At 47.5% G+C, this 16,438-nt stretch overlaps 1 protein-coding gene across 4 annotated transcripts in view; it reads right to left on the bottom strand.

Annotated features, from left to right (window-relative positions):
- Nucleotides 1–259: 259 nt before the first annotated feature.
- Nucleotides 260–16,438, bottom strand: part of grin2da (glutamate receptor, ionotropic, N-methyl D-aspartate 2D, a) — a 164,364-nt gene continuing 148,185 nt past the window's right edge. For all 4 annotated transcript variants that reach the window (XM_053863431.1, XM_053863432.1, XM_053863433.1 and 1 more), the window contains 3 exons: nucleotides 14,908–14,969; nucleotides 14,609–14,779; nucleotides 260–8,656 (listed from right to left, as the gene is read on the bottom strand). In XM_053863431.1, coding sequence (XP_053719406.1) covers nucleotides 5,558–8,656; nucleotides 14,609–14,779; nucleotides 14,908–14,969 — 3,332 coding nt within the window. In that variant the 3' untranslated portion in view covers nucleotides 260–5,557. The remainder of the gene's footprint in view (nucleotides 8,657–14,608; nucleotides 14,780–14,907; nucleotides 14,970–16,438) is intronic.

The following is a 16,438-nucleotide window of genomic DNA, read 5'->3' as shown; positions in this document are numbered from 1 at the left end:
TGGGCAGCAGTAATGTCCACGAGTAGGAAGTTGCTGGTTTGAATCCCAGTGAGAAAATAAGCGCGGACCTCGTGGCAAGGTCCAATACAAGTCGCATGGTTTGTCTGCAAATCGACATGTCGTGCTCCGACTTGTGAGACACTGACAGTAGAGTACAGGGCGACCTGGACCTGTAAACTAGTGGAGGTGTTCTGTGAACTTGGGTGAGATGGAGGGATTAATGATCGATTATTTATGATCAATATTTAGATTTTTCACAATGTTAGGAAAAATTAAAACAGCTGTCAACGGCCTTCAATATGAAACAAATGGACAAATATGAATTAAATATGAATGTATAATAATTGAAATGAATTCAGAATCACCAAGAGCCACTCAACAGATGGTAGAATCCAATGTGTCTCGACATTTCCCACCATTTAGCAAGTGAATTAGCGACCGCTAAGGTGGCTAACAATGTGTAGCAAGAGCAGTACAGCGGGGTTTATTTACTTCCTCGCTGAAACGCGAGCCTTCCGACGTATTTGCGCGTGCAACACGCCGTGCTATGAACCCTTTTGCAAAACATTGGGTCAAACAGATCAGGCACGCGAGAGTAAGCCTGAAATTTCCTCGTCCTCTCTCCAGAGTCCAGTATGGAGAATCTGGAGTCCAACCAATGTGTACATGGCTGACTATAAGTGTAGAAACTGAGCAGGCCTAGTGGGAAATGACGTTTGCGATATTTATGGAGGCAAAAATGGCCATGAAGAATTGGGATAGGTGCCGACTGTCACCAGGGTAATGAAGCTCCATGAGGCAGCGAGCCCACTCGGGCACCTGAGGCCAGCTCTCACCCCTCATGGTGAGCTCATGTAGCAATGAGACCTGGTCTCAGCTGTGGCCCATGAATGGCTGTGCAGTACAAAGTAGTGTTGGAATGGTTCCGGTACTTGGATCACTGGGCTTCATACCCACCAGTCCACACACTGCTGGTGCTACCATTGCAATCTTCTTATACTGTGGCTGAAGCTACCTGGAGGCAGGGCTGATGGGTGAGAAGTGAAGGCCACAACAGCAAGGCGACGCCCACATGAACACCCAGCGTGACTTTGTGTCTGTTGAAAGTGTCACGCAAGGTGCTACGGACTGAAGCTCTCTGCACGCGAGTGTGAATGTTCCCCGTGTCGCCGGTTCAACGCTACAGTCTGATCCTGTTTATAGTGACACCACAATGAGTCACTTGAAGATGAGAACTCACAGGGAACAAAACAAAGCTTTCCACGTCCTCTGGCTTCGATGGACAGGTTGCAATTCAACTCTACATCTGCACTACACGCAGTGCTTTTAAAAAATGACCGCAGAATCATATTCTGTCGTCGTCAAACAAATGATACTCGAACACAATCTTTCAATCGTGTTTAAAGGCGTTGGAATAAAAAACAATATGCTATAAAGCTAGCCACCTCCACAAATAGATTTACTCTTCATAGATATATATATATATAGAGAGATTTTCTTCTTTTCTCAAATGAACGCAGATAAACTGTTTTTCATCTTTTTTTCCGTTGAAGTAAATTATGGCTCAGATGCAGTTCGAGGCAAACAAAAAAGGGAGTGACCGGATACTGATGTGACTCGTAAGATTAAGCGACGCAAACATGTTTCAGAGCGTGACTGAAATGGAAGGTCCACAATACTATGTTTTCGTTTCAACTTTTTTGTTGTTCAGGATGTATGTAGAAGTTGCATTGATACAGGTCCTATATCACGACTGTGAAGTTTATTTTTATTAAAATAGTTTATGTTCAGGAGAAGTTTGTCTTTCCTTCAGGTCTTCCATTTGCGCTCCTCCCTGACCACGCCCCCTTAGCAGTGATTGGTCAGAGCCTGCTTTAGAAATTAGAATGGAAACCTTAATGAAAAAAATATACTATTTAATCACGTAAGCATGCGGTGGCGGGTATCAGCCATCATTCTCCCTGCGACCGATCCTGTAACACAACTCAAAGCCCGGGGCCCAAATCTGGTGCGGCAAGTTATTTCGTGAGGTGTGTGAGATGGTTCACTCCATATTAAATTCAACAGCGGCTCATGAATCTATGGGTGCAGTTGACGTTAAGCTAGCAAGCAGTGATGTCATGCGGAGGGAAGTAGTACAGCAATTTCAATACTTTGATACTTAACACAGTAATATCATTAAATGATACATTCGACTTCCAGTAACTAAAAGGGAAAATGATATTGATTCTGTTTAGACTCGCATTTCCTGTTAAAGCAGCGTCAGTTTAGAGACCATTGAAGATCTCTGGGCTCTTGTGCCATTGAGCTTGACGCCACTGATGCAGCGAGATCTTTCCCATCGTGTTCAACACTCGGAGTGCGACACATGACGTGTGCGAATACACCCCTCAACCAGCGCAGTTGTGAGTCAGTTGGTAGCTAAAACACTTTTTGGAGGGACTGCCACGTGCATTCACACGAGAGGACAATGTTGAACCACTCAGTACTTGATGGCATTATACTGCACCGATATTTTCACTCCAGTATATTGTTTCCTAATAAATAAATAAATGGCCCCTTCACTCCTTTGAAATAGAAGTTGTGATCTCGTGAGTGTTCGAGCCCAGTTTGTAACATCGCCATCAGCTGATCACAACGATAGTCGTATCTGAAAGCGGTACCTGTGGAATACAACAAACCACCCCTGGATGTGGATGCGCATGGTATCGTATGATATTACTGTGGAAGTAAATGGGGTTGGGGACTTTTCTGAAGTCGTAACCCGCTCAGAACTGCATGAATGATTTGAAGAATCAGAGAACAAGAGACCTGGATGAAGTCATTTTAGCATGATGTGGTCCCCTTTACTTTCTCTTTCTACAAGAGCTCCACGCTGAATTATCAAAACCAGATGTATAGATTTAAGTGACCACAGTGTTGTCGATTATTTCTTTGCCACTGCAAGTCATACAGCGCCACCCCCTGGCAGTTTTAGCTTGTTACCCTCGCATGTAAATGTGGCTAACTCATCCTCAATTCAGTCTTCAAATGAAAACATAGTAGTGTGGACTTTGTCGAGGATTGTGGTTCATCAGTGTGGTACATCTATGTGCTTGCTGCTAGCATGTTACTCTCTCAAGGTTTCGCACACAAAGTAAAGGTGAAAGATTGCACATAAGTTGCTCCTTCTCTACTTCAAAAGTGCACTTGTACCGGCAAGACGTTTCCCCGACACGCCTTAATAGCCTGGCTGACACGCGCTAGCATGTTTTCCTATGCTAATCTTATGGCAATATTTGGAACCGGAATTTCCGACTGCGGTGGCGACGTTTACATGGACAGTCTGATGGACCATGGTGATGGAGTACAGCTCCACCCATCGGTACAATCCAGGCACCTTTGTTGACTACACTTTCGGGAGTAGCTTCCGTATTTTACCGACATTAAACACACAAATGTGGACAAGCAACTGTGGGAGAGCTGTTTCCATAAGGTTCACAACCCTGTATTGCTTATTATGGAGTCACCAGAAAAGGCTATTTACACGCCGGCGTTCAGTATATTGCATTAACTGAAGAGTAATTTGGAGACTTAGCCACACAACCGCCTCTGTCAAGCTCTCGGAAGTCCGTGTCCATGTAAACGTGACCGACTCTGTTTCTTTGCGTGTGGCAGAGAAGGAGGGAAGGGACAGAGCCAGGATTCTAAGATGGTCAGGACCGTCGAATATTGGTGCAGCGCACTTCCATGTGGCCACTTTACATTCAGCCAGGAGTAAATAGAGACTTCCCTCTGATGTCAAAGGCAGGTAGTCCAGATTTGTTTCATGTGCACTCAAGCTTGAGCAGTATGGCACAGTGTTCATGTGGTATTATAATTAATACATGTCGATTTAGATATATAAAACACCATCAAGAACAAGAAGAACAACAGCTACAGTAACACCACTCAATTGAAAGTATAAAACTTGAGCACAAGGTGGGTAATGTATTGCTCACGTAAGAGATTAGATGGCGTGTTCAGGTGTTCATGTCCTTATATTTTGGTGATTCTTCGTGAGAGTAATAAAGTAATAGCTGGAGACATTATACAGATTCATGTTTAACTCTGCGTTAGTTTGGCACTCAGCTTTTCATTAAGCCAGAAGAATATCAGTCACAGTTGACTTACCCTGTTGTCAAGAATACAAACACAGAGAAGTACAGACACGCAATACTCACACCACAGAGCGGCGCCATGAAGTAAGGCTGAGAGATGACACGACCGGTGGGGAATGGAGCGGCCGACAACGGTTGGGGGGGGGGGAGGTGAAGCAAAGTTTCTCATCGTTCAGGTCAAAAAAAGCTGGAATAAAGGCAACTGGACTTAAGTTTCTGTCACGACGGCCACATTCTCAGAGTACACCATGAACACTCAAGAGAGAAGATGGCATCGAGGAAGCTGGAAGAGCAAGTTGAGAAGTGTTTTTTTCCGATTCAGATCTCAAGGCCAAATGTTTGCTGCGCTCCCACTGCTCAATCTCTGCTCAGTTCTCCCTTCCGTGTTGTGCCACTGCCTTTGCAGCATTGTTGTGACCCCAAAACACAGGCTTCCACTTGAGTTCTTCATATCCACCGCTGGCTAAAGTTGGTGTTCCTCTGAACCAATATTCAACACATTTATGACCAAGGCACTGTTGGACCCGGTGACTGTCAATCATCCTATCAAAGTACAAGAAACAACCAGTTAACTAGTGTAAATTTGAGACCATCTTTCAGCTAGAAAAGAGGTCTGGTCTTTCTCAACCTGAGCGTCTCCCAAGTACAATAAATGCATGAATAGAGGTGCACCATGATGCGAAGCCAAGGACCTGCTTCACAGCAGGAGCGGTCACCGCTGGCATCCAAAAAGCTCCCAGGGCTCTTGTGTCTCTCAAGCAGAAACTTAAGTTGCCAGTTACCTCTGAGGACCTGGGCAAAGTGAGAAAACAGCATGGGCAAACGCGAGCACAAAAGACAGCAGAATACAGAGTTAGATGATCAGACAGGAACCTCTTGAAAAATCGTGATCCACTTAACAGGAATGAATCGGTCATATACAAGGTAGGTGCCTCTGACTGGCATCACAGTTCTGCGAGGATGTAAACAGTTTGGGGGTAAGACATTTTGTAAGCAAAACACAAAGGTTTATGTATTAAAGGCTTTCTAGAGCAGCAGGCATGAAATACTACAAAGTTCCTGAGCCCTCAGTAAGCATTTAAGAATCCTATGAATACAAACAACTGTTCTGTGTGAACACCCAAAGCCCTTTACTCTGTAGCAAAGGAGAATGCTTCAGTTGTACCACTTTGAAGTTCTTTTTTTTTTAATGAACCCAGTTCAGAATGAAAGTTCTGGATGGGCTTCTTCATGGTTGTGGGAGAGGCAGTCCGTCACTGCTTCGCTCCGGTGTCCTTAGACATTTCGTGGTTGTTTGTGCACAACGTGAAGAAAAGGGCTCAGTGTACAGTCTTCTTTGTGAACGTGCATTTCCAGGTCTAGACCACCCGCTGGTCAACCATCAGTCCCGACCACCGTCGATTCTTCATGAGAAGAAATCAGACCTCACTTTCCACACTGGAGAAATGAGCTGAGCCCCTGCGTGAGCAGAGGGTCTTGGCTTTTAGGGGCAGATGAGGAGACTGGGGAAATCTCTGGGATTGGGGCACAGAGCGCAATCTCTGATATTGCAGTTTGGCACTTGCCGAAGCCAGGGAGGACGGTTGGGGGGCCCCAGGCGTGGAGGACACCACAGATGGAGAAGAGACTGAGGACGAGGAGGTTGGAGGAGGAACGTGGATGGGGTGGGTTGAAGACGGAGGAGCGGGGAGTGCAGGCAGTTGGGATAGGGCCGACGGGTCTCTATCTGATCTCTGTGTTCGCTGCTGGATGCTAAGGTTTGACTGGCTTCCGGATTTGGATGGGTTTTGTGAACGATCCAGTTTGGAGGACGACAGGGAGTCCTGCTTACTTTTCATTGGCCCACAAAAACTCTGGAAATGGTGGTACAGCTCCTCTTGGCTCCGTGAGGTAATGCGAGCCCACTTGGAGGACTGGGAGTGAGCATGATGGTGGGGAGAATAGTAGGAGGGATACGGATTGTGTCCTCGAGCCTTGTCTTTTGACTTCCGTTTGCTCTTCTTCTCGTCTTGCATATGAAGCTTGTCCACTGACCAGTAGCGTCGTGGAGGTGGAGGGGTGAGAGGAGGGGGTGGCCAATGAGACCCTGATCCCCAGCCTCTTTCTCCATCTCCTCCAGCTGTCACCCCCCAGCCAATATCAGCAGTGCCCCACCGCTCCCCTCGCTCCAGAAACAGGTCATCCCTGCTGTTGATGCTGCCGGCTTTATCTCGAGAAGGATAGGTGCTGAAAAACCAACCTCCGCCACCAATCCCACCAACGGCCCTGCCTTCATGATCATCCCAGTATCGCTCAAACTTTCCAAACTCCCCCGAGGAGCCATCGTCATCCGAATAGATGCCGACCACTTTGTCGCGCTCCCGCTCCTCATCCGATGTTGTCCTTCCTCTCCTTTTCCCGTGATCCGATTTTCTCCTCTCCAGCTCAGACTCAACATCATCATCCATGTCAGATTCCCACTCGTGTAGCGACAAACCCTCCTTGGATGGCAGCTCATCCCGCCCGTCACGGCCTAGCAAGGGTTTCCGTTCTCCTTCCATTCCCATTGCTTCCCTGTCCGAACTTTTACTCTTCCGTCGTTTGGAGGAGACAGGCAACAGTGGGAGGAAAGCTGAAGGAATAGCATCATTGGCTGGATTGCTGCCTCCCCAGAACTTAACAGATGTTGAAGGCTTGGGGCCCGAGCTATGAAAGTGCTTACTGTTTCGCCGTCTGTGCACTCTGTCCTTCCCTCGAGTGTCATTCCTGTCTTTGTCTTCGCGCTCCTTCCTCTCCTCATCATTGGGGATGTTCCATCCATAGCTCCTGATAGAGCTCTCACTTTTTTTCCTAAAGGATTCTCGTCTTAAGGGCGGGTAGGGGGGGAATTCAGGGGTGGCTGGTTTGGCTTCATCTCTTTTGTCAGCTTCTCCTCCCTCCTGCTCCGATCTTTTTCGTTCTCTCTTTCGCACCTTATCATCCTTTTTCTTCTTCTTCTTTGTTTTACGTCGTTTGCGCTCCCTTTCTCTCTCTTGCTCTTCATGTTTCTTTTTCTTTCGTCCCTTCTTCCGCCTCTTCCTTTCACGTTCCCTTTCTTTGCGGTGCCTCTTTCCCTCTCTTCCCAGACCTGCAACTCCCTGGCCAGCAGCCGAATCTCTCCGACGCTCTCTATCACCCCACGATGCCCACCACTCCTGTAACTGGGCCAGCTGACTGCCCGTCCTTTCCCTTCTATAATCTCTTTGATGGCGAGGCTTTCGTGGAGGAACTGGTGGAGGAGGCGGACTGCACGGAAGGGAGCGTGAAGACATGCGGCGGGATCGTATTTTTCTTCGAGATCCCAGCAGAAGGCTTGACTCCTCTGTGAGCAAGTCAGAATCATAGTCATCTTCGAACGTAAAATCACGATCCCCAGCTCTGTATCTGAAACCAAGGGATGAGTTGTACGAGCTGTCACTTGAGCACGAAGAAGGTGAATTTGAGCGAGAAAGTGATTCACAAGAAGACGAGGATGAAGACGAAGTAGAGGAGGAGGAAGAGGATGAAGCGCTCGAACAGGTGGAGTAGAAACGGCATGGGGAGGAGGGTGTTGTTGGGGTGTGTGTTGGGGACGACAGGGGTACAGGGAGAGGAGGTGGTGGTGGTGGGAGGCGTCGTCCTCTTCTTCCACCTCCTTCTCCTGCACCATACCGTCCACCCCCACGTCTCCCAAGAGGAAGTATGTTCTCATATAAAGGACCTGCCAAGCTTTTTCTCCTTGCCTGAGCTAAACTTCCTCGTCGCCAAAAGGGAGGCCTGCGTGGAGAAGACGGAAGTGGTGGAGGAGGTTTGGGTAATATATGGCCTTGTTGGGAGCTTTTTGAGGGAAGCCGTGGCATGCCAGGTGGTTTGGATTGGCCTCTTGGATTCGCTTTGGGAGTCTGCTGAGGACCAGCTGCTTGTTGGTCTGCGCTAGCTACCAGACCCTCAGGATCTATTGGCCCGTAGTAGCGCTTGTACTCATCAAGGCTATTATCGGCGCCACCTAACCCACTCGCAACGCTACCTTGTTGCTTCCAAAGCTGTCCAAGCGACGACTGATAGGGCTGCTGCGATTGTACTTCAGTGATCCCGCCAGCAATCCCGCCAACAACTACGTCGCCCCTGCTGCCCACATTTATCATTTTCTCAGGCTTTTGTCTGTTCCAACGATCAACAACAGCAAGCCTCCGATCGTGTCGCGGTAAAAAGGTAGAGCAAGGCATCGGGCCCTCAAGCAGGGGGCTGTTAGAGGGTCCCATGGCCATGGCCGAGTGTCCCGTCTTTCCCGGCGATGCAGGGAGCATGGCAAAGTTCTGCCCTTGCTGTGGTTTTGCATGGTGTTTTGGCTGTGGCTGTTGCTGCACCATGGCAATGGCAGTTGTGTTGTTCACCGTGGCTGTCACAAGGTGTTGTTGAGGTGCAGATGGCATTGAAGTCACAGTGTGATACTGAGGCAAAGAGCTCCTTCTGCCTCCGGGTACAGTCTCATCCTCAAATTGGCAGCAGCTGTACATCCCCTGTGTGGAGGAACAAAAGACACCGGGGGATTAGACAGACCGGGCAAAGAGGGATGACAGTCAACCAAAGCTCATTGTTGTCCAAACTTAAAAGTCTCTCAACATAAAAAAAATCAATTTAGTGCATGTTTCAAGTAAAAATCCGATGAAATAAGGAGGCCACACACCACTTTGCGAGACAATGTCAGCAAACTGTGACTCTATAATTGCTAGTTTGCAGGAATCACACAGCATTTTGGGTGACAACTTGAAGACACTGCTCCACCTCTCTCTGTCTGGAACAAGGACTGATCAGAATTGTTCACATCAGCAGACTCGCTCTCATTGTCAAAGTGTCCATCTGATGTGACACAACATTGGACGTCTTTCACACACACTTTCAACATCACAATGGCCTGGGAGGTGACCACCAAATTCACTTTCTCTCTTATGGAGCGTCCTTGATTCAGCACAAAATTGTCTCCTAAACCTCACAAATACCAGAGCACATTTCACACTTCAAAACAGGAAAATCTGTCTTTTTATATAGTCTCGACCCATTTCCTGCTACGATTAGAAATTCAGATTTCATGGCAGTGGAATAAAGAAAAACACAAACTGCTTAATTTCTGACAGTGCTGAAAAAAAAACTGGATTTTCACCTTTAAAATAACATCACAAAAGAATAGATTTGAACGTGTTCACAAATTTACAATAGCAAACCCCTTATGCCTGGGCACTTCTTCAGTTGGTCAGCCAGTTAACAAGATCATGTCCTGAGACCTCATTTATAAAGCTCAGGACACATGGGACATTCACCATAGCTCACTTTAGTTTATGTCAAACGATATTTAGCCTTAGTCCCTGGATGTTTCAGCTCAGTTGGTGGTGTTGCAGCTGTGGCACTCTTACGTCAACAAAGTGGACGAGGAGTTGAGGGACATCAAAAGTGTCCTGCCAGGCATCAGTGAAACACGAAAGCTGCTAGTGAATAAATAAAAATGTTTCCCTCTGACTGGCGGGGCTGAGGGTCGACAACAGCTCCTCACACATCATCAAAGTCACGTAGTGGGGGAACATTGCTGCTGGTTTTCTAGGAGACCAAGTCAGAGAGGCTAGATGAGGATGGTTTGGACATGTACAGAGGAGAGAGAGAGAGAGCCAGTACATTGGTAGATGGAGATGTTGAGGTTGGAACTGCCAGGCAGAAGGTGGAGAGGAAGGCCACAGAGGAGATTGGTAGTATGTGGCGTACGCATGTGTTTATAAAACGAGGAACCAGATGTTTGCAAATGCTAAAGCTAATGCTGCTATGGATTTAGCTGATTCTCCCCATGCTGAACCACTACACAATACTGCCTTCAGAGCTGTGTCCCATTGTTGTCCTTTCAGTTCTCACTCTCCCCAGCTGGGGGCAGCATGCTCAGCAGTGGCTGCTTCAGCATCCAGGTGGACTTGAGTTCGAGCCTACTATGACAGACCTGGGACAGAGGCTGCGGGGTGAGAGGCCCAAACCTCTCAGCCTGTTGCGTAACCACAGATCAAGCTGAGAGCAGCAGAAGCCGGTCATCAGTTCAGCAGAGGCCCATGACGTCCATCCAGCATTCGTCCCTCCGGCTTACGCTTGGTGCATCTAGTGAAAAGAGCTGCCGAGACCTGGCAGCACAACACGAGGCAGGTGGTCATAATGACCCCAGGATGACGTCTCCTGAACACAGGAGGGAGACTGAACTTTTGTTTTAAGACGACATCAAATGATTTTGTGGAAATGAGGCTGCATATTTTAGGAGGTCTAAAAATATCTAGTGAAAGTTAAACTGCGTGGAGAGACTTTGAATGAGTCGCAGCTATAAGCTATGCATTTTCATTCATCCTCTCTCCCCCCCCCCCCTTTTTTTTATCTTCACTCTCAGCGTTGCATAACCCTCCACCCGTGGAAGCAGAAAACACATTTCCCTAAAACCGAGATCAATTTAGAAAACAGACTTCGCTCTGCATGTGTCAGAGTGCAGGGAAGATCTCAGTGGGTCTTTGGTTCGCAGCATACGTTCGTAAACAGCTGCAGCCGTGATGTAATATTAACAGGCTTCGGTGAAACTTCGGACTTCCAGGTGTCCACCTCTATCAGACCAAACATGACGCAGCCGACCGGTTTGATTTATCTTCCACAAAGAGCCGATGAAGGAGAATGACCGAAGAGGCTTGGAGAGCAGCAGACAACAACCAGTCAGGGCTCAGCAGAAGAAGGATTCTTGTTCGCAGCGACCGAACAAGACGGGATCTGACCTAAACTCCACAATAAGAACAGAATAATGTGGTACCATTCTATCTTTGAACGGGATTTTCAGATGCATCAAAGGCTTGAACACAGCATCGGAGCTGATCCACTGATCACTGCTGGCAGCCTGATCCTGATTTGTCATAACTGCTGACTCATGACAAAGACAAACCGACGCTCCTGCATCACATAGATTATGACTTATTTGAGAAGATAATTCAGACGGAGCGGGCGCATTCTCTCGATTAAATATTTTCCCCGCGATAGATCCGAGTCCCTCCCTGACTCGTGATGTGGACGCAGTGGGGGGATGATCGGACTCCCCAGCGACGGAGACTCGGCTCCGGGAGAAATTGAAACTCAAGTCGGTGATCGGGTTAGAGGAAGACACGGCGGCGTTATTGAGGCGTATATGGCCCAGGGGAGCGCAGTCGGCTGCTGCTGGGTGGACTTTGCATTGGATCAATATTTTTATTCCCACAGAGATAAAGGTCTGCTCTTACGGCCGAGTGATGGTATGGAGCAGAAGGTTGTCATGGAAACAGCCGTTCCGATGTTTGATACAAATCATCAGAACAAGTCGGGCTCCGCCACCCGCTCATCTGCGACTTGTCTGTCGTGCAGTGTCGGTTTTGTTGAGCTCACACTTCTGATCTGTGGATAATCATCCAGCACACTTTTGCTAACTTTTAAAAGTAACTACACAAGAAGAAGCATCGGCGTATGAGCCTTGTCATACACTGTCAATAAGTGATAAATGTAGTACAGTGCACTCTACGAAAAAGACTTTCACGTTTGTTAACACGTGCAGTGGTTCCAGCACAGCCACGTACTGTACTGTACTTTTATCGCAAGGTTGCCGGTTCACATCCAGGTTTTATGCATTGATTTTTTTTTAACTAAAAATAAATGAATTTCACTGTGTTCAAAATATCAAAGTAAATAAAGCAATTCACTATGTTTTTGACAACCATGAAGATCCTAGCAAAACGTATCAATCCCTCCCCCCCAACATGGAGCATTGGAATATTAGTTGTGAAAACGCTGCTTTACTATTTGATTTCATAATCAAGCGCGCAGCAACTTTCGATGATGACGGGTTTGAACTTGTGTTCTGGAACTGGAGTGAAAGGCCTCCAAGTGTCCATCTGGCCTCCCTGAGGTTGTCTCCAAACATCTCTCCATGAACTGTCCCGGTGCTGTAACCATTTCTCCTCTTGTTCCCTCCCATCGCTCCCAATGAAAATCTTCGAGCCTGACTCTTGTAACTCTGCCTCTGGTCATTGTGTCAGAGCTACTGTCTCTCAACCGAACATGGTGGAAGGCCTCACCACTGTGCCACACAGCCTCCCTTGCTAGCTGCCACTCTTCTGTCACAGATCACTCATGTGATTGGTAGACAGACAGGTTTCGGTGGCAAGCACTTGACTTGACAAGACTCCACGAGTCCCTCTGGACAGCCTGGTCAGTTGATATGGCTTTTTGTTTAAAAAGAAGGACCCCAGAAAGGTATTTGTTGGATTCCAGAGCACAGACGGTCGAAGAGTACAAACCCTGTTCAGTCATTGCTGTGCGATCTCATGGCAAAAAGTGACAGAGAAACCGCTCGTGTGGTTGTTTGTCTTGAAGGAGCCATTACCACGACTGAAGAAAACAGGTGGAGAGAGTTGGAAGGAGCGGAACTGAACAACATATCGGTGAGAAACGGACTGAATACCATTCGACTGAGTTTCAGTCAACAACAGAGAGGAGCTGTTTTAAACGATGACGTCAAGACTGAAAGTGAAAATGCTCAGCAGATTAGTATTTAACAGGTTACACCCAGGCTGGTCAGCAGGAGCAACAGCGTGTGCAGTGGAGGGAGAAATCGATGCGGGTTAATGGAGTCGATATTCAGGCTGCGCTTGATCCAGCTCGTCTCTGCGGGTACTGAGACTCTTCATCATCCACTTTGAAAGACTTGGAGGAGAACTTTGGCATCCTAGAGGAGTGGAGATGTACCCGAGGATGAAAGTGGATCGGAAAGTATTTTTCTGACGACAAACGCGACGTGACTCTTTAAATGCACACGCTTTCTCGATTACAAATGTTTGTTTTTGAGATTTAGACAGCGAGTCTTTGTTGAGGCGATGTCACAGACTGGAGTGACGGACTGCGAGTCTCTGCTCCACTGTATAAATAAAACAATGTAGTTTATATTATAACAACGTGAAAGGCTGAATGAACTAACTTGAAATCATGTGATCCAAGTCCGATGATGATTTCGCACGACTCGATCGAACGAACCGACTGTGGCACAGCGCCTCAGTAAACGACACCAGAGTTGTTTGCATTATAAACACACTTCTTTTATTATTTATTTTATTCTATCCTACTCCAAAGACGGTAAGATTCACACATATTTATCGCAGTACAGTGGAGCTGCCCAAGTCTTATCTTAAACAAGACTATGAGATGAGGTGATGCAGATTAGACTGAGCACTTTGAGGAGGAAGCAACGCTCTCCGCAGGACGTAGGTGTCAGCATGAGGGAGGCATCGTGGTCACTACAGAAAGGAACTTGCTAAGATTTGAACTGGAAGCCATCATAACCACAGACTCCACCCACCTTCCCACCGACACTAGCAGTAGCTGAGCCTTGACGTAAGGACAGCTCTTTGAATCTCAAAAGCCAGAGTTGTTCCTGCTCAATTTCAAACCATGTCTTCATGGATATGAGAGTCAGATCTGAAGTCATTTATTTTGTGACCAATTTCTGGTCAGAAATGTTTGAGAAATCTCTACATCGTGGTCTGAATTATTATTCAGGAGCTTCAGAACATTCGGAAACCCAATCCATGATGGCGTGCGCGCTGGTTCAAAGCCCTTCTGGGTCCAGGCTGCAGCAGAACAAGACGTCCTTGACGTCCTAAAGACATTAAACTTTAAAATCTAATTCTGTGTGGGTTTCAGTCAGAGCAGTGACTCAGCAGTCATCAAGCTATCTTCATTGACAATCGGAGACACATCGGATCCGTTGGCTTTCAGGTAAATCCTTGTCTGCCGACGCACTTATGAGGACCTCCTCGTGCCGGACTCCGGCTCGTCTCACTGACATACACAGTGAAGCTAAACCAGCTACTGCAGAGGATTAAAGCGCCAACTTGACTTTTTTTTTTGCTTCCCCTTTAAGTTCCCTTCAATTCTCTCTCATCATTTCATAATCGCACGCTTTGCACTCCGCACCTGGAACTCTGCGAGTCGGTGTCGCGGCCCGTGACCTCAGGTTCAACTCTCAGATTTGACTCTATTAGAAATCGGCAGCGGGACGATGAAACGATCTCCCGGCCGTGACACCGCTTGGCTTGACTCCACAGCTAAGTAGCTGATCTTGGCACCTGACTCCTCGTCCACGCGCAGCACGGCGGGGCTTTATTGAGCAAGGCTCCATGTGATCCATATCTTAATGAAGTCGGAGAGACTCCTTAATGACTCCTCAATGATGATTCCATCTACTTAAGAAAAGCATCAGGGCTTTAACTTGAGCCATCGATCAGGATTACCACTGATGTTGGTAATAGAAAGATGGCTCTTCATGCAAGTAAGACCTGAAGTCACTGTGAGAGAGGAATGTTCTGTGTCCGATCTCTGCCTCCTCAGGTTACATCAGAGAACTCCATCCATCTTACTAGTTTTTTTAGCGGAAGTTTTCTCACCCTGCTGAGAGCCAGGAGGAAGTCCATCCCACCCGACCTCTTCACGCAGTGCCGCAGCTTCCAGTAGACGAGATGTTCCCAGGCAAACACCAGCAGACTCAGACCCATGGCGACCAGCAGCATGTAGAAGACGCCGGCCATGTTGTCGATGTCGAGCTTGCTGCTCATCACCTGAGCGGATCGAAGAATAGACAAAAAAAAGAAGGGTGATGAGACATTAAAACCGTGCGGGCAGCTTCCTTGAATTTAGAGAGTAAATCCCGTCTGCGACAATGAGGCAGCAGCGGAAGATGACAAACCTCGATCTTATCATTGTGGCAGATCCCCGACAGCCAGAGACGCTCCAGCATATCAATCTCATCTGTGAGGGACAAGAGATGAAAATTGGATCAGAGAACTGGAAAACCAGATCAGCGTTCAGATGAGACAAGGTGGATTCATCAGAGGAGATGGGGGGAAGAGAAGAGGAGGGAGGGAGGGGGGCGAGGAGGGATATACATTTGTTAGAAGGAAAGACAAAAGTGAAACTAAACGCACAGCCAATGCAATTTGGCATTAAGGTCAGGTAGATGTGGAGCTCGTAACAACCGATCTATTGTCTCTGTCTGGCGGGCCTTGTGGGCCAGAACCAGGAATAGACAAAGACTGCTAGCGAAACCAATAAATGCTATTAAATAACAAAAGAGAAAGGATTGCGGGAGATGGAGGATAACGTGAGCGACTGAAAACAGGCGGCAAGTGTGTGTTTAAGTCAGAGACGTTAAGTATGCAGGGATACAGAGGACCGTCCAAACCGATCGGTCAGAGCCTTGGACGGCACTAAAATTAGTGCCCCTGAGTCACGAAAACGACAGAAATTTGGGTCGGCCTCATCTTTATTTCGGGACTGCGCACAATTACTTGGGCCACTTGATCCTCCTAATGGCACAGCATGTACCCTTGTGTGAAGTCAGACAAGACAACACGTCCTGACTCCTGAGATGTGCTCAAGGGTGGCGCTGAAGTTGGAGGTTATGTAAAAGGCTTTCAACTGAGAGAAATGTTTCCCCTCCGACGGTATCTCCTGACAACTGGAGGCAGCGCTTCACCGGTCTATCCCACACTGGATAAGAAGTGGGGTGATGCTCCCTAAGGTTGAGATTGTACCCACCGGTGCCACAGTTCTGCTCGTGTCAGCCCAAAACCTCTTCCAGAAAGGTAAAAATGGTTGAAAGCCCAATGCCCCAAGGTGCAGCAAGGAAGGCAAACTTCTGTGCCAACGTTGAAGTGAGAACATGTTGGAATACAAAGTGCCACGTGTTCCTGGAGTAAACTCGATGCACACATTCAGTCACTGGGGGAATTTATTTGCCATCTGCGATCACCTGATCCACGTCAACCACCCTGACTCTGTTCACATTTTTAATGCTTTCATTGTATGTACTGGGTTTCTCTGTTGTTTCTGCCAACCATCCTGTTTCCTTTGTTTACCCCGCTATGGTTTTCTTTGGTGTTTCGATTGGGACATTTAGGGGCTTTTCGTTTCACTTTGTATATTGGACGTGAACTTTTCAACACTGAGTTTCTTCACTTCACAGACTTGGCTCATTCTCTATTCCGGACTTGTGCACTTCTCCAAGACACATGAGCTAAGGAACGCAAAGGAAAAGGACTCCGTGGCCTGTCAGCTGCAGGACTCAGTACTCGGTACAAGAGGGGCCACTTAAACCTCCCGCCAGTGGAGGGTCTCTGACTCCAGCTAAAGTAAGTCATCGCCATTTGCGGTAGTCCGCCTTGGCTCTGATCTGTAAACACACAATGACACCACCCCAGAAACTGAAGCTGCGGCTG

This window comes from Synchiropus splendidus, chromosome 4 (genome assembly GCF_027744825.2).
Source record: "Synchiropus splendidus isolate RoL2022-P1 chromosome 4, RoL_Sspl_1.0, whole genome shotgun sequence".
In the NCBI taxonomy this organism is placed as follows: Eukaryota; Metazoa; Chordata; class Actinopteri; order Syngnathiformes; family Callionymidae; genus Synchiropus; species Synchiropus splendidus.
This window is presented reverse-complemented; position numbering and strand designations above follow the sequence as displayed.